The sequence below is a fragment of the Tetrao urogallus genome, assembly GCF_951394365.1.
Source record: "Tetrao urogallus genome assembly, chromosome: 8".
NCBI lineage: Eukaryota > Metazoa > Chordata > Aves > Galliformes > Phasianidae > Tetrao > Tetrao urogallus.
In genome coordinates this window covers 35,811,351-35,834,348 of record NC_136821.1, presented here as the reverse complement: position 1 = coordinate 35,834,348, position 22,998 = coordinate 35,811,351, and the positions used below count along the sequence as shown (strand labels likewise).

Below are 22,998 nucleotides of genomic sequence, written 5' to 3'. Positions count from 1 at the left end.
CACGTCGGCTGTTTAGCCTCAAGTGACTTCTGGAGTGCTTTTTAATATATAATGTTCAATTTGTAGCGATTGGAAAAATACGCTGTAGATTGTATTGCACAACGTTCAGCTAGGGCTGTTATCCATTGGAAGCCTAAGGAAAACCTGTTTAGGAGTAGTCCCTACTCACTTATCACTCAAACGATTTCCCCCTGCACTCTCTTCTCTTTACTTTCAGGCTGATGGATAAAGTAAGAAGTTTTCATCTTCATCAAGAAATGTGCCTGTTGCTGCATACATGCTATTAAGGGGTTTTGCCAGGAGCCATTGCTCTGTGGGCTGTTGTTGCAAAGCTCGACACACCTGATATAATCAAGTCCATAATCCCAATTATTTGGGGGAGGGAGGAAAAAAACAACTTCTGCTGTTGCCAAAGCATTTTTTTTCTTGCTTCCCTTCCTGTTCTCCTCCCAGACAGTCCCCGTTCTTTGGCTTGTTGCAGCTCAGTCGTTCCCTCTTGCCTAGGCACAGAGGTGAGCAGGCTGGTGGTCCTTCCAGCAGGTAGGCTGCTTCCAGCAGGTGGTGTTCTTGCTGTCTCATCACTTGACAGGGTAAAAAAAAAAAAAAAAAAAAAAAGGAAATAAATTTTTCTTGTTTTCAGCCACTGCAGAACATTCTGCCAGCTGCCTGCATCGAGGCCTGTGCCCGGTGCTGCCTCTCCCCATTGTTCCATATCATCTCTACTCTTTAGCCTAGAAAATAAAAAGCTAGACTCTCCCATTCTTCAGGGGAATACCTTGTGTGGGAAGAGTCAACCTTGATAGCCAGAAGAGGAGAGCTTGTGTTGCCAGTTTTGAGTGGTTAATTCGAGCCCTCAGCACTATATTTGCTCCTCCAAAATCTTGTATATGTGCCTGCTCCTCGCGAGATGCTTTGTGCCTCCCTGCTGGTGCTTCCCTTTTCCTTGAGCATCCCTGCCGCTAGTCGCTCCACTTCCTCTCAGTTTTCAATTCCTAGCTATATCCTTAACTCGAGTGACATTTTTTTTGCTTAGGATGCTTGTGAGCTGAGCCCTTGTTGTCACTTCATCTTCTCATTTTTACCAAAGCTGCCTCTCCAGCTCTCCGGAGTTGTTCTTTCTTCCCTGAGTGTCCTCTTTCATCTTCCAGCAGAGGAAGGAAAGGGAGGTTTCCTCTTCTCTCTTCCTCTGCTTGATTGATGTTAGCAGTGAAGGAGAGTGGGGTCCCAGCTGGTAACATCCACTGTTCCTCCCCATTACCCAAACAAGGAGGCTGCTCCGTCCCACTGGATATGCTCTGCCATTCCAAGCACAGAAAAGGGCTTGTTCTCAACAGTAATGTTGTCTGATCTGCCTTTCAGCATCTTCCTATCTATGCAAAGTTGGCCCACTCTACTTATCTAGCAAAGTGGAATGGGCTTTTGGCACGTTGTCAAGCATGATCTCTTTGAGCTCTACCTGTAGATAACCCTGAACGGGTTGTATGGAACTGTGACAGTTTATCCTGAAGTTCAAAGGTGTGTGTGGTGCTTTCAGCCCCCAACCCATGTCCTGTACATGCCAGTCTGTCTGGCAGCCATGAGTATTCTGAGGACATGACTGATGTATTCCCTTCAGCAGGTATGCTGTATTCCAAAAAAACTGTTGTTAACCTGGTTTTTGAAAGCAGCCCTGTCAGTGATTCTTAGTTCTTCTAACTTCTCAGTAACTACAATGAGTTGAAACACCAGGTTCCTTTGTTGCACTCAGAAATTGGCAGAGATCTTGAGATCTTCAAGTTTTACCTACAGTCATGCCCTGCTCTGTCAGCCTTTCATTTCTGAAAGCCTTTTATTTGTGTAGGATCAGAAATTTCTTCTGTAACTGCTTATCTTCTAAGGGACAGATTCAGAGGTGCACAGTTTAATCAGAGATTTCCAATAGGAAGCTTTGCTATAGAGCCTCATTGAAATGCTTCATCTCTGCATGTACTTCCCAAGGAGCTCTTCATCTGCCTCTTAGCATCAGAAAAGATAACGAGAAGCAATAGATACAGAAGTATGTAGTAGATACAACAGGTGCCCAGTGGAATTTTACTAACAAAGAACAGAGCCTCTTTTTAAAAATTTTCTATGTGAAGCATTCCATGGAAAAATGAATAATTCTGTTTATTTCTTAATAATGCACGTGAATTGAGTTGTTACTTCTGTACTGAAGTAGTTGTCCAAGAGTAGAGAGGCAGTGCCTTTCACTGTTTTATGGTGGCAATGTGTCATTGCCAGAGGTGACAGTGTTTAAAAATAGAGGAATAACCTCACTGCAAAAGGATATGAAAGAGCTAAGTAAAGGGAAGGGGCTGTTTATGGTTCACTGCGTAATTGTTTACTATTTAAGATACATCTGTGACCATTTTAAATGCTCTCTTAACTTTATATTCATTCCCCTGCACTTAGATCACCATAGCTTTTCTTCAGTCGACATCTTGGTGTTGAGCACGTGTCCATAGAATTAGAAAAAAAGGAGGATTTTCAAGTCATTTTTAGTCATTTTATGGGCCTGGGGGGCGTGCAGCATTGATGTGAATGATGTGAAATTTGTTCATAGCAGTACTTTCTGTGCAGAATTGTCCTTGAAGAAGAATTGGTTTGCAGCCGCTGGAGCAAGTGACATACCGACAGACTCAGTTTATATCAGGACAGCAAACAGAATGTTTGAAATGACCTTGTCATGGACCACTTGATCTTTCAGCCTGCGTTGTAGCGTTTTACAGTGTGCTTTTCATTAAATTACTATGTCTTAATGGAATTTGAATAATTTTAAACTTCTAGGGAATTACATTGCTTCTCATTTCCATTAGATTTGACAGTGACATTGTAAGTTATTTTACCAGCATTTAACTCACCTTGCATAGTTCATAAGTTGAAAAGGTATCAAGTTCAAAGCCTGAGAGCTGCGATCCAAGCAGAAAAAAGTCAATGGTGATTTATGGTGATTAAATTACCTTTAAGCCAGATTATATTCATCAAGCCTTGGTGAGCTTAAAGAAAACTGATTGAAGAACTACCTTTAGCTTAACGTGGCTAAGCTGTGCAGAGTGTGTAAATAGCCATGAAACTGGAGAGATGAAGGCTCTGTGGGGAAGAACCCACAAAAATCCTCAAAAGTTATCACAGAATAATTTAGATTTGCAGGTTTCTCTTGGGATCGTCTACTCCAAACAGGGTCAGTTAGAGCAGCTTGCCCAAGACCACATCCAACTGGGTTTGCAGTATCTCCAAGGATGGAGACCTCCACAACTGTTCTTGGGCGGTCTGTTCCAGTGCTTGACCACACTCACAGCAAAAAAAAGAAAAAAAGAAAAAAAAAAAAGGAGTTATATAGTGTTCAAAAGGAAATTCATATGCTTTAATTTCTGTCCAGTGCCTCTTGTTCTGTCGTGTGAGTGAAACACACCAGTGTTTGTCTAGTTTGAATACTGCCAAATCTGGTCTTTCATCCACTGGCTTCTTTGCTCCAAGACTTCCCCACTGGTCTCATGGGCGTGTGAGACCTGAAAGCCAGTCTTAGTGGTGAAGAAGGCATTGAGTATCGTGCCCATGTCCACGTAACCAGGTCCTTTGCTCTCTTTGGCAGTGGGCCCACGTTTTCCCTGATCTTCCTTTTGCCTGTTTCCCATCGTATCCCTTGCCAGATTCAATTCCAGGTCAACTTTGGGTTTCCTAGCATCATCCCTGCAAGATCATATGGAAACAGTGTTCTTGTGGGTCACCTGTCATATTTGCACCTCTGTATACTGCCCATTTGTGTCAAGTTCTCTGCTCATCCATGCTGGCCTTCTGCTGCATGTGCTATAGCCATGGGGCTATTCCAAGCAGATATCTGAAGAGGCTAAAGTCTATTCTTCTGAAATCCATGGCTGTGGTCCTGTCTTTACCGTGTTTCTACTCTCTGGGTCTCGAATTCCACCGTGATGTCACACTGCACCAGCACTTACTTCAAAGTAGCCCTCACCTACTTCTATCTGATCAGGAAGTCTACAGCAGCTTACCCGTTACGTAATTATATGAGCACCCATTTTGGTCTGCCTGCTTGATTTTGATTAACTCCAGACCCATACCAACATGCAGAATTCCATGCATTCCTGTTTTTTTCTCAGTGTAACGGGCCTTTTCCTTACATCCCAGCTTGTCCCCCCTAAACAACCAACATCCCTGCATCACAGCACTCCAGTCATATGTGTTATTCCACCAAATCTCCATGCTTCAGGGGAGCTCACGGTCCTGGAACTGCACAGGTAACTCAGATCTTCCTGTGTGATCCTCATGTAGTAATACAGAGGCATTTCATAGAATCACCCAAGTCTGCTAATTCCCCAGGACAGACCTGAGAGCTTTCCCCCCCAGGCTGTAGTGCAGCCACCTCCTTTATCACATGCCTGTACACAAATGGGTGCCGCTTCAGCTATTTTGTGGATTGCTGTTTCATTATTTTCTCACACTACTTTGTGTCCTTGGCTTGACTACAGTGTCCACAGGTGTCTTAGATGCTTGTTCAGGAATCACTCTCTGCCCTGGCTTTTCTAGGTTAGGCTGACTCTACCAGTTGCCTAGCCCATTGAGAAAGCTCTATCTAGGTAGGTGGCTTCTATCTCTTCCAAGCAGCTGTTGACTCTCAGAGAGGGCCCTGTGGTTATGGAAACTCACTCTTGCCAACAGCAGCCATTCAACCAGTCGCTCACCAGTACAAGATTATTGGCTCTTTGTGACTAGGATGGATGGGCTGCACCCACCATACGCATTGGGGATCAGATGGACCCCACAGGGTTTGCCTTATGCTAAGCAAGATAAGGCCCTTCTGCATATTATGCTTCTTTCAGGAGCTGAGATACACAAAACTCAGCAATCTGCAAGTGCTAGAAAGCTCTAGCTCTGCATCCTCATCCTTACAGTGCTCTGATGATAAGGGAAGTTTTGAACCCCATTTCTGTGACACCCTCTGCTGTAGTTATGAACAGTTTGTTGCTGTCCTTAGTGTGATACTTTCAGGCAATTAATCCTTAGTATGGCCTTTTTATGCCTAAATCTTCTTTGAATAGATTTGCTGAAGTTACACGGCAGAGCTTCTCTTCTTACATTTAGGAAAAAAGGCTTAGTTTCAGATTTGAGTCAATGTTCTTCAAAGAATGAGTTACTTTTAAGTAGTCACTCCTGCATGTGTTCAATAACTGTGTTTTGATTTAGCTTTATTAGATTTAAAATCAATATTGCTTTTCATACCAATGACCTAATCCCTATTAAAGCTCTGCCCTGACAGCTTTCAAAGTTCAGCACTTTTTTTATAAGCTTGTGAAACGGGTACAGTCTGAACTCTTTAAAAGAAAGGACATTAATCTATTTACCTCTGCGGGTTTAAAAATAGTGCACATACATTCTTGCTCCAAATAAAAATCATAAGCAGTTTGAGACCGGGCGCTGAGAATTCTGCCTCACTGATCCATTTGCAAAACGTTTGGGCTTGTTGAATTACAGTGAAATTACATTGTTCCCTTTGTTTTAGCAGGCACGTTTGGAGAGGTCTGATTAGAATGATGCTCTTCTTGCAGTTGGTTTCTGTAAAGATGCTGTAAGTTTAGCGTCCTCAGTTTCCTCTTAACTAACTACAAAAGAGCACAAGTTTTGGAGGCGTCTTCAGGGAAAATCCTCACAGTTATTTACAGTAATTTGTGAAAATTCTTGATGAAATTCATGGGATGATTGCAGAAGAAGCTGGACAAACAGCAAAGCAGAAGCCCTCTGAGAGCATTTGTCTCTCTTATTTTTTCAGGATTGCTGGACGTGTTGATGGTTGCTACGCTATTTGTGAATTCACTAGCATCCGTAGATGAGTAGGCATAAGAGGTTCTGATTGCTTAAGGGGGAAAATCAAGTGCAAACTAAGGGGCCTTCATTACGTAGGATGTAGTATTTCTTTGATAGCGCTTAATGTTGAGACTAAACTGACCTTTCTGTTGCTTTACTGTTGCTTCAGACCTTGTTTATAAGATAAGAGCTATAGTTCATGATTTCTCCTTTCACGAAACTGGCTCAGGAGAGCACAGTAAACTTGACCTGCAGTAAGTTACATTTTACTATCAATTAACCTCCTGGATATTTGCAGATAATATCAAAACCCAACGAGCCAGCTCGCCAGCATGAAAGCCACCCAGAGGAGACAGAAGAAGAGCTTCGAGAACACCAAGCCCTTTTGGAGGAGCCGTACAGTGACAGGGTGTCGAGCCAAAAGGAGGTCCCAGGGCTGGCCAATATGGTGCAGGTGAAGCAAGAACCCATCGAGAGCGATGAGGAGGAAGCTGAGCCGCAGCAGGAGCTGGAGTCTGGGCAGAGGCAGGCTGAGCAGGAGCTGCTCTTCCGCCAGGTGAGCTCAGAATGCGCTGGGGGCTCCTGGAGTTGAGGTGTTTAGCAGCATCTGGAGTGACAGGTTGAATCTGTGTACGCTGTTGTGGATGAAAGTCAAGGAGATAACCAGCCCTTACCTCACGGATACCTTACAGCTGCTAGGAGAGAGTGTCAGAAATCTGTTAGTTACAGACCCCAATTCCTAAAAAATAGCTTAAGATTTTCCCAGCCTTTCAATGGCAGTTTGTAATCATCGTATCAAACTTCCCTTTTATGTGTAGAGAATGGGAAAGTACTACACTAATTGGACGTACTTGGCTTGTGCTTGCAGACACATCCCTAAGTGTCACAGAGAGGACAGGACTTGGTGTTTGTGAGGGTGATGATACAAGCCTCTGGGACAGAGGGCGGTGGGAAAAAGCCTTGCAGGAAAGCATTGTAATTGTTTTACAAAGTAAATCCTTTATTAGCCAAGTCCCAAATGGTCACTCTGATTTTTGTGACTACTCCTAACATTTTTTGAGCACTAAATACTATCAGAGAAATTGCTCATGGGAGGGATCGTAGCAGAGGATTTTGTTTTATGATTCTAACATTCTAAACAAATTGACAACTGCAGAGGAGGGCTAGATAAGGGTTGGAGTGTCAAAGTGATTTTTTTGGAGAGGATTCCTTCTTCAGCACTGCACATCCCAGAGATCACAGGTGCGCTCCCTTTTGATGGGAAAGACCAGAGCCTTGGGATTAGAAGCATAAAATCCAGTAACCGTGTAGTATAGCATTACCTCCCAATTACGTGGCAGTCTCCCAGAAAACACTGTCTGTGGTAGCAGTAACGAGTGAGAAAGTTACAATTCTCTGGAGGGACCTGAAGTGCTCAGCTTGTCATTGCTGCCCTTAGTGCCTGACTGTACCTTGAGCCTCGTGAACCCCTGCACGGCCCCTGCAGCCAAGAACAGATTGCTGAAGCACTGCCAGGGTGTAGCTCTCAGAATAAATCCACAACCCTTGGCTAGGGAAGGCAGACTGGTGCCAGGCTTGCTGTTGTAATGTCTGAATCAGGTGCAAATTGCTTGCTCTGCATAGATGTTTGGATTGAGCTGCTTGCTGCTGTCTCCCTGGCACTGCGGGGCCAGCTTGTGGGCCCCACATGTCACTGCCTGCAGCTCAGGGACATCTTCAGTCCCAAGTTGAGGAGCATTGTCTTCATAACGGTGCTGCCTTGAGGGGTTGATGCCGTTGCCAACCATGCTTGTGCAAAGCAATCTCCTAGATTTATGCAATCACATGTAGGCCTCATTTCTCTAGTAAGAATGAATAAATGAACATGATGTGAAGTGCTGCTGATGTTGGACCTTCTGTGAGGCTACCTTCAGTAGCTACCTGCTTCTCTTCCCCACAGCAAGCCCTCCTGTTGGAGCAGCAGCGCATTCACCAGCTGAGAAACTACCAGGCATCGCTGGAGGCAGCTGGGATGCCAGTCTCCTTTGGAGGCCATCGGCCCCTGTCCCGTGCACAGTCCTCACCCGCCTCGGCCACCTTCCCTATGTCCGTACAGGAGCCACCCACTAAGCCAAGGTTCACTACAGGTAATGTTGGAGAGCGCTGGAAACCGGTCGGTGGGGCTGTGGTAGCTGTTCTGCTTCACGTTGTGTTTTTCTGTCCCCTGTCTGAGGGCTGAGTCTCAGCTGGCTGTGAGCTCCGTAACATCCTGTCGTCTTTGAGAATGTGATTGGTCATCCTGTGCCCTGTTGTCCTGCTTTTGCATTCCTTTGAGGGACAGACACCCTGTAGTCCAGACAGAAAACAGTCTGCAAAAATCAATAGAAACATAGCGTGGTGCTTTAATTATGTATCTCCAAAAAAAAAGAAAAAGAAAAGGGCAAGTCATACACTGTGACAAGGCTGATTTAGGTGCAAGGAGGAGGAAGGCAATGTTACTGACGAAGGACAGCGTGCCAAATGCACTATCTGTCGGCTGTATTTTCTGCACCTTCTCCAGTCCCTGCATAATCTCATGCCATAAGTTATCCAGTTTGGGCTTTGTGCCAGACTACCCTTCCTTCCACAGCACTCTGCCTGGGAGTCAGTTGCCTGTGGGTTAGGAAAAGCGAGGCGAGTTGATCATTCCAAGATGTCAGTGTGGAGGAGCAGAGGGAAGAGCACTTTCATACCTGTTCAGTCTTCATCTCAAAACAAAAATTATGAGTGCAATTCTGTATTTGTCTCACGAAAATCAGAAATGCAAAAAAGATGTTAAAAAGGATGTTAGTCTCCCCACAAAGATTTAAGGTCGAGAATAGTTATTCTTCCTAAATCAGGGAGGGCTTGTGAGTGCCTTTTTTCCATCCAAATCTTTTCTGTCTATTCATAACAGATAAAAGTAAATTATGTGCAACTTGTCAAAACCCACATTAGGTAATTAGGCAACCTTATTTTGAAGGTTCTGCCTTCTTCCCAAGATGTCGAGCTCTTATTTTGTGAATGAACATTTTGCCATCTGATATATGCCCTGAGGAAAGGAGAAAAAAGTGCTGCAGTAAGGGCAACTCATGATCTATCCATTTAATCTTATTTCACCCACTCTTTTTTTGCATCATTAAAATCAGCACTGTGAATTAGATACTGATGGGATAGTGATAGTGATGCATTAAAGCTGGCTTTGTTCTGTAGCTGTTAATTGCTGGGTGGGAGGCATGTGCAATCAGCTCTCTAAAAGTCCAGGTAGTAGCTAATTTTTGAAAATCAGCCTTTCAAGTCTCCATCTGCTGCTAATATTTAAACTTTGAATTTTAGCAAAAATACGTTTCCAGTGTAGCCAGTTACAGCACCAAGATTATTCTAGCTTTTGGCTTTAGCCAGGAGTGTAAAGAAAGGTAATCCTCCAGCTCACAGTCAAACCAAGATGAAACTTAAGCATCTAACACTCCTAGTCCCAAACCTTGCTCCTTTGAAAACAAATGGAAGCATGGCCCTACTACAGGAGATTATTCGTTCTTCTCTCTCTTCCCTTCACCTCCAGTACTTAAGTTGCCTTGTCAATCATGCACAAGACTGAATATACAGTAATATTTCCTACCAGGGGATGTATGTGTCACTCAGATATGTGCCTCTGAATTTCGTTAACATTACATCAGAATGTGACAGGAAGTACACAGGTCTGGAGAACGATGCTGCATTGGAAGGATACTGGTAGAGTGTTAAGATTTGTGTTCCTTATCGGAAAGGTTACAAAAAATAGCCTACAGTAAGAAGTAAAAAAAACCCTGCATTGCTTTTATATGGTGTTGTACATGTATTTAAGCCAGTGCAATGACATGCACAATGTACAGTCTATTTCACCTGTTAAACTTCCTTTTTATGGCATTTATCCATGTCCAGACTCCAAGGGCTTGATTTTTCCACTGCCTTGCATCTCATGCACGTCTCTTCATTTACGATAGATGGATGGAGGAGGGAAAACACAATTAATTGCTGCCAAGAGAGAAGGTGGTTCTTGGCATTCGCTGGCACTAGTAAATTTGAAGCCCTCTGCACGCTCAGGCTGGCAATCTCTTGTTTCCTTCCCTTTTTAATTCCCAGAGAGAGATCTTTCAGACAGGCAGAGTTACTGTATTCCCCACATGCATTCTTACCCAGGCGAAGGACTTGTTTAGTTAACCTGCACTATTTGCTGACAGTGGCAGGAAAAGAGAGCCAACTACTCTGAGCACAGAAAGGAAAGGCAGCTATCTCAAATGTTGAGCATGTGTGCGCTACTAAGGCTGGTTCTGTTTTCCTGAAGCAGTCTGTAGTCTATCAGTGATTGCGTTTTGGAGGTGGATACTAAAGCTTAATCGCTGGGATTGAACTTTTCTTTGAAAGGCAGGAAATTAAAGCCTTGGGGATTTTTCAAAGCAAGTGATGCCGAAGTGCATCGGGCTTCTTTTTCACTAGGAGAACCCATCTGTTTGATAAGTGGCTGCTTTGGAGGTTGATTCCAACACAAATATGTGCTTTGGATTTCGGAGAAGTTAAGATTTGAATTCTTGTGATCATTTGGTGGGAGGGGTGGAAAAACAGGCCTCTTTCAGTGGCCCTAATGAAGCCAGCATGATTACTCTAGACACAAATGTGGCTCCTACAGATCAATTCTTGTCCAACAAACAAAGGGATATTTCCTCACTTTCACTTTCAGAATACTGTATACTGTAATACAGAAAAGGGCTAATGCTTTCCCTGGGCAGAAGTAGGACCAGATAGCCTGTAATTCTGTTCTTGATGTATAATTTGTTTTCCTGTCTCTGCCAGTGACTAGTACCTGAGACTTCAAAGGTAAAGAAAAACAGCAACACGATGTACTTACTACTCAAACATGATGTGTGTTACTGCACATGAAAGTGAAAACAGTGCCCTCCCTGACTTCTGCAAGCAGTTCATTTTGTATCCTGAAGCATGGCATTAAATTTTCCTTCATAGCAGAATATGAAAGAAAGTTAGTTGTTGAACTTGCCCTCACTAGCATGAATAGCCCCCTGACTTTAATGAGTACTTCTGCATGCACTGTTCTACACACTTCAATAGGGCTTCTCAGGTTAGGCCATTAATTTGCATAGCTCCAATTATCCAGTCTCTGATCTCCTCTAAAAACGGCACCACAAATTATTCTGATGTTCTGCTTTAAAGTATTTTTCTTTTCTGATGAAGGCATTTATTCTCTCCTTTGCAGAGTGATGTAATTATCTGAACCTCAAATCATATGTTTGTTCTGCCAGGAAAGGCGAGTTGGTTGTAGTGTAGTGCTGACCTTTAAAAATGATTGTCGTGTCTGAAAGAGTATTGCTTCCAACATCACTTACTTTAACTCCTAATGGCCAAAGTAATTAAATATTTTAAGCTTAAATTATCAAGATTTCCTTTGTGTATATGTCTTCATCTGAGTGTCCACGGCCACAATGAGCAACTTGGAGCAGTTCCCTTCTCTTCGCTGAGAGGTGGCTGACTGCTGTTATCGGTGAATCTTTGGAGAAACTTCATAGCTCATCCAAGCTATATAAACCCTGCTGTAGTGCTGCTGTTGCCATTAACTTCAGAAATAAGGATGAGTAGGCATCCTACCGCCACATTTTCCAAAACCTTTTCCTTTAACTCCTTTTTCTATCTTGTATTTAACAGGCTCGGTTAGTAAAATCCATTTTAGATGTACAGATGCATTTTAAACACACCTGCACCTTTCTGGCATTTGCAGATGTGGATGAAGAGGTGCTGGTTTGTGTGGCTGGGGATCAAGCCCACAGGTGCTTATGTTTGCTCTCCTCATTGTGGCACTGAGTAAGGTGAGCTGGTAGATGCCACTGCCTGGTTCTGAGCTGACACCAGGCTCCTCCAAAAAAAACTGGGATTGGAGGAAGTCAGGAGAGTGACAGAAGAGTGTAAGACATTGCAAAAATCTGAATTTTCCTTTGTTTTTATCCCTGGTTTGATCTGTGTTGCATTCTGCCCTGCCAGTGCTACCCAGACACAAAACAGAAGCCGCTGATCTGGCCAGATATTGTTTTGTTTGCATAGCTGGGGTTACATCCTGATGGTATTAGAGGAGTTAATATTTAAACCTTAGGAACTTGGGAAAAGCACCTTTAAAAAGAAGCACAAATTGCAACACAGGCTCTCATACTTAATATTTAAATAGTGCTGGACCTCTTCTCCAACTGTGCAGTGCACTCAGTATAATTCACTGTCAAGTTGTGACCAGTTCCTGAGAAGCCAAAAGATTTGTCAGAATTACAGTCTGGGAAACTAAAGGCTGCTTAAAAACTACTCACAACTGCTTGGAAATGCTTGATTCTTCCTCAGAGTCTAAGGGCGTGATATTGAGCTAGCCTCAGGCTTAGCTGCAGGATGGAATGTCCTTTCCAGCTTCTAATTCTGCATGTTCCTGTATTATATTTTACTTTCTCAATTTATGAGTGAATTCCTGGTGCACTCTCTCACCAGTTCTCCATGCAGCATGCTTTCCTCTTGCCCTTCTCTTTGGCCATCCCCAGAGTGCTTCACTTGTTCTGTCTTTTTGTGTTTGCTTGCAGGCTTCTATGTATGCTGTCCTCACTGCTGGGGAGTGGTATTGCTTTGGTATTTTTTAATTGCTTTTCCAACTAGTCATTATTAGTAGAAACTGTTGATTACACATAACAATATTTTTTCTGAACAGTTGCATACAGCTGACTTTAAAGCTTTCAGGCTGTGAGTAAATCCCCACGTTTGCTTGCTCTGTAGAAAGTTAAGCTTTGAGCATTGCCAGCAAGAACATCTCCAGCACAGGATTCCAGTTGGACTTGCTGTTCTGTCATTTACCAGTAACCGAGCACTGGCAAGAATTGTGTGTATTCCTACTGTGCTGCAGTACAGCCTGTCTCTGGCAAGGGAATGCAATGCACATGTCAGTGCCTCGAGAAGTTACCATCCTGACCCCTAAAGCAGGATGGTCCTGCTCTGAGTCAAGGGTGTACACAGGCAAGTCAGCAGCAAATTGCTTGCTGCTCATGCTTCTTTTTGCTTAAACTCAAGGTTCATTGTGTCTGAGTATATATGTTCAATACATACATGTGCAGTCTTTTGCTTCAAATGTGTAACGTGCAGTTGAAGTCCCTGTAGATGTGTCTGGAAGCCAGAGATGACAGAACTGCTTTCCTTTGTTTAGTATCAGCACTTTACCCAAACCCAGTGCAGTCTCACGTGATCTTGGAAGGCGCCTACATGGAGACCTTTGGGATAGCAAATACTTAGTCAAAGTGCCTGACATCCCCTGAAGATGACTTCATTAATTAACCTCAGAGGAAAAGTGAGCAGTTACAGACCTCACACTGGTCTAATTAAACTGGAGGGGTTTTAAGGACAGTTAGCCTTACCGCTGGTCTTCACTTTCTCCTCGGATGGCATTGCAGTGCTTGGCTTTGCCCAGCAGCTCCTGATGGCATCTGATGATGAATCAAACAGGGGAGCCCTTTACAGAGCACTGCGGCACAATCTTATTTAACTGAACTTTGGCTAACCCAGAGCCCATCAATTCACCAGCACTCCATTCCCTTCCTAGAACTGAATGGGTTGTGTTGTTTTGTTTTTTTTTTCCTTTGTGCTCACCTACAGCCAAGCAAGGAGCTGCCAGGTACCTCCCCTGAGGCACAATAGCTGAGTGTCAGTGCCAGACTTTGCCTCAGATGGGAGGGCCAAGTTTTGCAGTGGCAGAACATGCCTGCACTCAGTCAGAAGGTGCAATTTCAGCTCTGGTCAGGCCTGCTAGCTGGGGTTTCATGCCCCGTGTGTATTCAGAGTCCTCTTTGAACTCCTTGCAGCTGCAGATTGTGCTGTTTATCAGTACTTCAGCTGCTCACCTGAGGCTGGCTCAGGTTGGCCTTGCAAGCTGCCCTGGCGCTGCTAGGTCCAGTGGGATTTAGGAGGATCAATTCCTGGCTGAAGAGAGGGGGAGACTGAAACATTTCACTGCGTCTCTTTTGCATAAGGGAAGAAAAATGTTGTGTCACCAGAGTGTGTAGCTAGGGAGGAACTGCTGGCTTTGTTCTGTGAAACACTGGCAGTGAAATTGCAGCTCCTGTTCCAAAACTGCACCCGGGCAGCTTCAGAGCACGAAGCAGTCTCCTACGCTGCTGTCATACCATAAATAGTTGCAGTGCAAGGGGATTTAGCTAAATACCTGCATATCGTGCTGAATAATTATTCCCAAGTGTGCTCTAATAGTCTTAATTAGCGTGTTGCCAAATAATGTTGATGCGAAGACTTCAGCACATACTATGTTATAAAACATAGTGCCTGCTAACAACTTATTCCTTCTTGTTTTTAATCCCAAGCCCTAGAGTCATTTTAGCAGCAACTATTAAAGTACCCAGCCGACGAGTTTGAAGTCAGCCCCCTTCTAAATCGTGTTCCAGCTCTGGCACACTGCACTCATACCAGTGCTGTCATTTGTCACTCTCACAACCTCTGCCTGAAGTGATGGTGGTGACTCTTTCCTGTATCTACTGAGATTTCTAAAGGAGGGGATTGCTGTAGGTTTGGTTCTGTTTCAAAGCAGCTGCCCATCTCCTTTCTTGGCACCTTAGGCTGTCATCTCTTAGAGCTCTGTGGCTCCTGATGAGACGTGCAAGTATTCAGTTGAATGCAAAGTGCTGTAGACCAAAAGGGAAGGGAAAAAAAAGAAAAAAAGATTTTTTTTCTTCCATATATGTGGCAAAACAGTTTCGTTCAATTAGATAATTTTGTAACTTCTGCTGCAGGCCTTGTCTATGACACCTTGATGCTGAAACATCAGTGTACCTGTGGAAACACAAACAGCCACCCGGAGCATGCGGGGAGGATCCAGAGCATCTGGTCCAGGCTGCAGGAGACAGGTCTCCGTGGCAAGTGCGAGGTAAAATGAGCACCAGCAAGGGGGAAGGGTGGTGGGCCTGGGGGAGAGAGCATCTGGTTTGCATGGTGGGTTGCACTGGTGGATTACAGGCAGCTTTAGGGGCCAGGTTCTGGTTTGGAAAGTAATGTGTGTGTACCGAACCTGCAGCTCAGACTGCTGATTGCTACTTGGATGTACAAACTTTATACTGCATTCCAGCTTTATCATTTTATAGCTCCACCTGTTGGCAACGTTTGGCCATATGTGGCTTAAATTTAACACCTAGATGACGTTAATGCTTGTGTGTTTGCTTGTCAGGAGTGCTTTTCTAGCAGTCCGATTTCATTGCATTGCAGTGACTGTTAAAATTTTGTGAGATGCTGGAGAAGGCTCTTGCCTGATGTAAACTGTAGAGTTTGCAGTGAAGCTTCTCATGTAACTTTCAGCCCTATTCCCTGTAACCTGGAAGTCCTTATCAACTGTTAGATTTCAAAATGGCCAAATAGAAGAGCAGACATGAAGTCACCATCTCATTTGATATCGCTCCAATCATAACAGGAGCTGTGGAGCAAAAAGTTTATTTCTCAGAGGTTTATTAACTTTTTTTAATATTCTCTGGTAATTAATGATCAGCCTACAGTGAAAACACTGTGAAAAGAATGAGGGTAGGTGGATGCAACTAAATGTTGTTCCTTCACGGATGGTTGGAAAAGCAAAGTACGTGAAGGTTGCTAAGATAAAAAGACTAGTGTTTAGAAATTATTATTCATAGCTAGTAGTAATGATGATAAATTAACAGTAGTGTTTGTTCATCAGTTCTCCGAGCATCTGAGGGGTTCAAATCACACTGCAAATATGAGTTAAGTCAGCATCTGTCTAGAAGGATTTTCTGAGCAGTCAAGAAATACATCCACGTGGTGGCAGCATTGCCATTAGATAAAGCTCCCCTGTCATAAGCGTGTTTATCCCTCAGCAGAGTAAGGAAGAACTTCAGAACTGTTTCAGTCTATGGAGACCCGTGTAAGTGAATTCTGGGATTATGGTGTCTGGCAAAATAAACTAAGCACCTCACTGCTGTCTAGCTCCTCTGGTTAGAAGTAGTATTTAATTCACACTATGGTAATTGCCTTGTCTCCTACAGTTCTGTAGTGTGTGAAGTTCTTCATCCCAAACAACTGTTGTTTTCCTGAAGTTACTTCAGGTTGGTCTTGCAGTAGGAGCTGGATTTGATGTTCGCCTGCTTCCTACCTGTGTGTCCCTCATGACCACTGGTGAAATTCAGCTTCATCTTGACTCTTCCCTTCTCTGAAAGCCTTAGCTATGTAATGCTAGTTTCCTACCTGCAATCCTGTGTTTCTTTCTCTGCTGTCTTTCCTAAAGATCTCACCTGCCCTTTCTGGATGCCTAGTCCTGTTTTTCTCTCATCAGCTTCCCCGTTCCTTTACACCTGTTGTCCCCTTCTCCTGCTCATACCCACATTGAAATTTTCTTCTTTATCCAGGCTTTGTGGGCGCAGCCTTTCCCTCTCTCTCCATCTCCTCCCTCCCTCCTTGCTTCAGTGTTCTGTACTTGATAGGGTTTTTCCTGCAGCTGCAGACACTCGTTCACCTTCTGTTGCCCTTGACCAAAGTAATTCATTTCCATGTTGCAAAGCAATTTAGTCATTCCCTGTCCTAGTACTAGGTCAGTGGCAACTGCAGCAAGTCAACAGCAGCACCAGGGTTATGGCAATCAGCAGTTTGCCAGGTGTGTACATACCTTTTCTCCCTCAGCTCCTCTTTTATTGTGTTATGTTTTAGCTGGCATTGGTGACACTTCTGTGTGCACTCACTTTATATTCGCTGTTGCAGGTCTTGTGCCACAGACATTATGAGCCAGTTAAGTAAGCCCAAGGGCCTGATGTGAAAATTGTTTGTGATTATTTAGTTAATCCATTTATTACAACTCATGTCTGTAAAAGGACAGTTTGAAATTGGAAGTTTCCTTATTCTTGCGTTTCCTCTTGCTTCCTGAATGGCCTTTTGCTGTGGTCTGGTTGTGGGTATAATTTGATTCTGTTAGCAGCAAGTGTTTGATAGAAATGCATTAAAACAGCACCCTGCATAGCACATAATCCTATATACTGTGTACTGATCATGCAGCTCCATTGGGACCTCCATTCCTCTTCCAGAAGCAATTCAACGCTTGGTCCCCACACAACTGCATGCTCTGTTTTCTCATGCGAGCTTGAGCAATTTTCTGCGTCTGTCACCTGGAAGTTTTCTGTTGGTGGTTCTGTTGTGCACACGCCTCGTGCCGGGGAAGGACTCACAGATAAATATTGTGTTATGCATGCAAAAAAATGCACGCTTTGAAATTTCAGAAATGTGAAAACCCATTTTCATCAAGCAACCCAGGGGCTCCTGCACAACCTGCCAAGGGCCGAGTTCCTGTCATTTCTCTTGCAGGCAATAGAAGGGATCCAGAAGGGGCATGAATATTTTTAGAACAGAAAAAGCACAGTGCTTCCCGCCCACCCACTCCTCTCATTTTTCAGCAGTGAAACAGATACGTATTTGCTGAAGTTATCCAAAAACCATTTTACATCCAGCTGAGGGGAAGATGTGCAGCAGATTTGCAGTGTGATAGGTAAAAGTCCAACAGGTTTGCATGAGTTTAAAGATGACCCTTTGGAGTGAAAGCAGTTGTCCAAGCTTAATGACATCTGTGGCTTTAGAGCACGACTTGTTTAATTAAGTTAGCTTTATAAAATATGGCAATTACTCTGGTGTATGTTCAGAATTTAAAAGCACCAATTATACTAATTGAAGCAATCGCAATAAAATAGTCTCTCCCCCAGACGAGAACCCACAACTGTTGTATAGCATAATCCTCCCAGCCTTCATGAGAAGCACAGGAAATCAATAGGTTTTGTTATGCGTTTTGGATGTAATCAAACCCTTGGACTGCTCGACCAGGATTGAGAAGAATTAGTTCCTGAGTCAGAGTCTGCCTCTAGGCACATCTTGGCAGCGATCCTGTGCTGTTCAGAGTACGAGCACTGCTGGCTGAAGCCCTCGGGTTAATTGGAGCTGCAGAGGACAGACGTGAAAAATAGAGCTTGGGCTGAGCCATCTGCTGGAGCGGAGATGCACGCAGAGATCCTGACAATGCATGGTGCTTGTGTTTGGCTTGAAGGCACGATCGGTCGCTGCTCCGACACCACAGAACTGCTGGGCATCAGCTGTGCACCAAAAAATCCTCATTGCAAAGCACTGAGGTGGTGCCGGTGCCTGGGGAAAAGAAAAAGCTTTGTTGCCATTTCATGGCTTTGTGTGGCACAGAGGGAGGGGTGTAGGTGGGACAAGATCTGGTTCGCTGTCTCTCAAGTTTCATGTCCTCTCCTATTGAAACATCATGGGGTGAAAGGGTGGATAAAATGCAAACCTGGCATTTAGTGATTTGAAATGAGGGAAAACTAGCTAAGAAATAGAAGGAAGTGTGTCAAGCAGTGTGAGAGATGTTGTGAACGTCAAGTTCCATGCAGAAGAAGGCACAAATAAAGTGGATAAAGAGTTCCAGAAGGGTTAAGAGTTGTAAAGTGTGGTTCTAACAGCCAGGGAGTTGGTTAGACTATGGGGGTGTTAATAAGAGCGAGAAGCTGGATAGAATCATAGAATCGTTTAGGTTGGGAAAGACCCTTAAGATCACAAGTCCAGCCATCCCCAACTGCGAAGTCCACCACTAACCCGTGTCCCTAAGCACCACACCTACACATCTCTTAAACAATTCCAGGGATGGGAGCTCCACCTTCTCCCTGGGCAGCCTTTTCCAATGCCTGAGCACCCACTCTGTGAATATCCAATTGAAAACTCCTCTGGCAAAACGTGAGACCATTTGTTCTCATCCTAAGCGCTACGAAGTCTCAGGACTAACCAAGTGTCATGACTGAAAAGGCTAAGAGCTCTTGAAGTGAAGAACTGCTCAAATTTGGAGCACGGACAGCACACTGAGTAACATGTTGTGATAGATTTGGAAACCCATCACCCGTGTCTGAGGAACGCTTTGTTCCTTCTTTAGTCTGGGTGGGGATTGAGTTCATTTTCTGGGTATCTTTGCATTAGAACTGAGGATCAAGATTTTGGCATGTGAGCTGAGAGATAAGAATGGTGCAGAAGCATCTCAGGCGCAATCCTTCACAGTCAGTGAATACTTGCTTTTTTCAGTAAGGAGTAGCTTTTTCCTCGCATGCATTTTACTGGAAGCACATAAGAAACTTCTCCGTCCTCTTGCAGCTCCCATTCCATTCATACTGCCAGGGAGGTCCCTGCACCCTGACGTTGAGCACAGACCTTTGATGGGCTTGTAGGGCCACCTCTGTTAACCAGGAACATCCACAGAGGACCTGGCGCCTTACTGCAGTGGGCGGCTGTTCTTGTGCATCCACGGGATGCCAAGAAATACAACAAACTATTTCTGTCTGTCCGCTAAACGTAGCAGCCGAAAATGGGTCAGTACGTCTCGTTCAAAGGGAAAGAATTGGCATATGGGCAAAAGGGAAGCTGTAAAAGCCTCTAAGGGTAACTGAGAGAGGCTTACCATGAACAAAAAAGGAAGACAGGATGAAAGCTCAGGGGGGATTTGCCAGATATTTCCATCCCTTCTGGGTCCAGCATTTTTGTGATTATTGCCTCTTTAATGGGATGGTGTATTTTTGCCTCATCATTAACCCCAGGAAATGCTAGGTGGTGGAGCAGAGCACGGAGAAAATGAAAGAGGAACTGGAGAGCAGAGATGCCAAAGTTACGAGAGCCAGAGCGCGCGAGCACTCCTGCAGTGCTTTGATTTCTGCTGCCGTATGGCTCAAATGCTTTTACAAAGGGATTTCCTGCATGCTTTGAAACACGTGATGAGGGCTTCTGCTGAAGTTTTGAGATGCAATTCCCTAAGGTTTATTTTGCAGACTGCTGGGTACATGGAGGGGCTGGTGCATGCACACTGGTGTGCATACACATTCCTGCACAGACTGTGCAGCGCACGCTAGGTGACGAGGAACATGTCTGCAGGAGAGTGATCCTGGGATCTCCACAAGAGGCTTTCAGAGCTTCCAGCATGCCTATTGACAACTACTTGTATTTTACTATTACATAGAAGAAACAAAAAGTATAAAGTAATTGTATTTTCTTTTTTTTTTTCTGGAGATATGAGTGCATGTGAATTTCTGAAGCAAAGCCATCCCTATTTCAAAATAACTCCTTCCCCACCTCTTGTATTACCTCAAGCCTCAGCACTTGCTGACTCTGTGCATATTTCCCTTGCCACCATTTTGGAGGCAGTTGCAAGTTCCCAGTGCAAAAGACAAGATGTTTTTTCCACTGTCAGGAGCTTCTCTGGAACACCTGATATCCTCCAGGCAGCATCTGCCTGCCAGAGAGTGCTCGCTCCTGTGCAAGAGGCCAGCTTGTACTACCCAGCACGTTACATCACAAATGGGCAATGGAAACAAAAGGGAAGCCTCAAAGATCACAGAATGGCTTGGTTTGGAAAGGACCTTATAGCCCATCCAGCTTCAACTGCTGCCATGGGCAGGGTTACCAACAACTAGATCAGGTTGCCTGTGGCTCCGTTTGACCTGAAAGATATACTGGAACTCTATGAAAAGAGGTGTTAAAGACCCTAGTTTGTAAAAATCAGAATGAAGTTGGATCCTGTTGACATCAATAGAAGTTTTGCAGTTTTTTTCATCTGTAAATCATTTTATAATGGTTAATAACTGAAATCCTGAATAACCAGTAGTTAGCAGTTCCTGTGTAGTTCAGCAAGTGCTCTCTGGTAAATGTTTTTAAAATAAAGAAATAAAAAATCCAAAGATGACTTTGTATGTCAAGCTAATATCTTCAACAGGGGTTTAAACCAAAATCTGTCCTACAAAGATTTTTTCATGTGAGAACCAGTGTTAGGTTTTTTGGTCGTTATCTTTATGACTTGCTAAGTTATGGAAAGAAAAAATACATATATTCAGCAGTGAGAGCTGAGCATTAAACCAGTGATCTCATCGCTCCTTTTCTTTCCTCTTTCAGTGCATTCGTGGAAGAAAAGCAACTCTAGAAGAGCTGCAGACAGTTCACTCGGAAGCTCATACACTGCTGTACGGCACAAACCCTCTGAACAGACAGAAACTGGACAGCAAGAAACTTCTAGGTATTGTTCACTGTGGGGTGGGCTGCCCTTCCTGATCCCCAGCATTCACACTACTGCCCACTGCCCCAGTTCTGGTGATCCCTTAGTCCTGCTGGTGTGAAAGGTGAGCACTGGGTGCTCTCACCAGCCCCAGCTATAGGCAGTTCCCAAGATGATTCTTCCCCCTCTACTGTCAGCATTGTCTTGAGTTATACATCTTCCTATCTTAGGGCAGATCCCTAAACCTTATCCAGCTACAGCTTCCTTGAATGAATGCCTTCAAAACCTAAAACCAACCCTTCTGAGGAGAAAAGATAATTTAGAGTCTATTATATCTTTGCACAGTCTACTCTGCACGTTAGAAGGTACTCCTTTGCCTGATAGGAGCCGGAATGCCCTGATAAGGACCTGGATCTGCAGCACCAACCAGCTGCACAGGCATCAACAAATAGTTGTCAGGACTGTGTGGATAATCCACAAGAAAGATGCAGGGGCCTCTTATTAAAAGTCCTACATTTGTTTAATTTTGAACAAGATTGTTTATTCCTTTCACTGGGAACTGGATCTTCCTGAAACAGGGCTGCTTCTGTAGACTATTTCCTTGCAGACTATTTAGAGGATGGTTGCTGGATAGCCATTTCCAACCAGAGCAACCAGTTCACATTGATTTTGGCACCTTACCATCATGGAACATCTTCTTCTCCCTTTGTTTTTTCCTCTTAGCAGCAGGAGGTAATAATCTGGAGGGGCAGTTTGTGAAGTTTTGCAGTGGGGATCAGCAAAAAGACAGTTCTGGAATCCAGAATTTAACAATGTTTATTTTGGGATTAGCTTCACTTTGAATGATATAAAAAGAGGATTAACTTGATGACCTGCACATTGCAACAGTCATAGCAAAAGAGCTGGAAAGATCTTTGCAACATATTCAGTATGTACATTAGATACCCAAAGAGGAAAGCTATTAGCCAGTTGTTTAAACATGTAATTAGCAGTGTATTTATAGCTAAGTTGCCATCTCTTTAAAACCCAGAGAAATGAGAAATAGACATTTCTGGCTGAATGATAGCACAATTAGTATATGCAGTTTAAGAAATTTATGATGTCATATCTTTGGTTGTGTAAAACTCTTGCTTTTCATAAGGCATATCCATTAATCCAGAGAAACAGGGTGTAAATCTCCCCTGTAAATCTAAGAGGGCTCCTCATTTGCACTTGCACCACCTTCATTCTGACTGACCTCACTTCATTGAGCTGTAGTGATGAAGCAGAGCTGAAGATGATGACCTGTCCCCATGAGTCCTCACGGTGGGATGCAGGCAGTCCTTCAGCACTGTTGGCTTCACCGAGCTGGATCAGATGGGATTGACACCCTGTGTGGGGCTGGGAGAAGCTCTGAATCACCCTACACTCACTCTCAGAAACAGCTTAAAGTCAGGCATTTGATACCCCTTGCAAGATGTAAATAAGTTTTTGGAGTGAACTGGGGTAGCACTATAAGTGTTTCCTTCTCATTCAAATATCACGGCCTCTCAAAATACTTCGTCATTCACATTCAACTCTTGGCACAACCTGTATCAATAGTTCCACAGGTGTATTTGTGGAAAGAAAGTTTATTGTTATTCCCACATTTTGACTGAAATAAACCTGTTTAGAGAACCTGCAGGAGGAAAAGCTCTACCCTTGAGTACTTCAGTATGTGTGCGTGCACCCCACATGTCTTTCAGTTTTAAAATATCTCTAGAAATTAAGTTTCCTCTAGTGAATAAAAATAGTTCTGACACCTGAGGGCATTCCAGTACAAAGAGTTGCAGGCGTATGTGTAATTTGCAAAGAACATTAAGTTGTCAAGGGGCTGTACTCCTGATAAATCAGTTCCAAGAATAACCTATTTGTGACTGAGACCAGAGCTTCAGCCATGTCCTAGCATTGCCCAGCAGCTTTTCTATTACTGTTTGAGGCTGAAGACGTAGAAAGGACATTGAGATTGTTAGTTGCAAGGGATTTTTGGTAGCACTTAGAATTGCTCTGCTGTGAGCTCAGCTGTCCCAAAAACCACTACGGTTTCCTAACTTGTTGGCTTCCATAGT

The 22,998-nt window shown here is 43.8% G+C and overlaps 1 protein-coding gene across 1 annotated transcript in view; it reads left to right on the top strand.

Moving 5' to 3' along the window:
• The window catches only part of HDAC4 (histone deacetylase 4), a gene marked incomplete at both ends in the record, with an annotated part of 164,142 nt that overhangs the window by 106,770 nt on the left and 34,374 nt on the right, over positions 1-22,998 (top strand). Inside the window, 4 exons of the mRNA XM_079538744.1 lie at positions 6,134-6,391; positions 7,775-7,961; positions 14,640-14,773; positions 20,812-20,932. Of these exons, the coding sequence (XP_079394870.1) occupies positions 6,134-6,391; positions 7,775-7,961; positions 14,640-14,773; positions 20,812-20,932 (700 nt within the window). The remainder of the gene's footprint in view (positions 1-6,133; positions 6,392-7,774; positions 7,962-14,639; positions 14,774-20,811; positions 20,933-22,998) is intronic.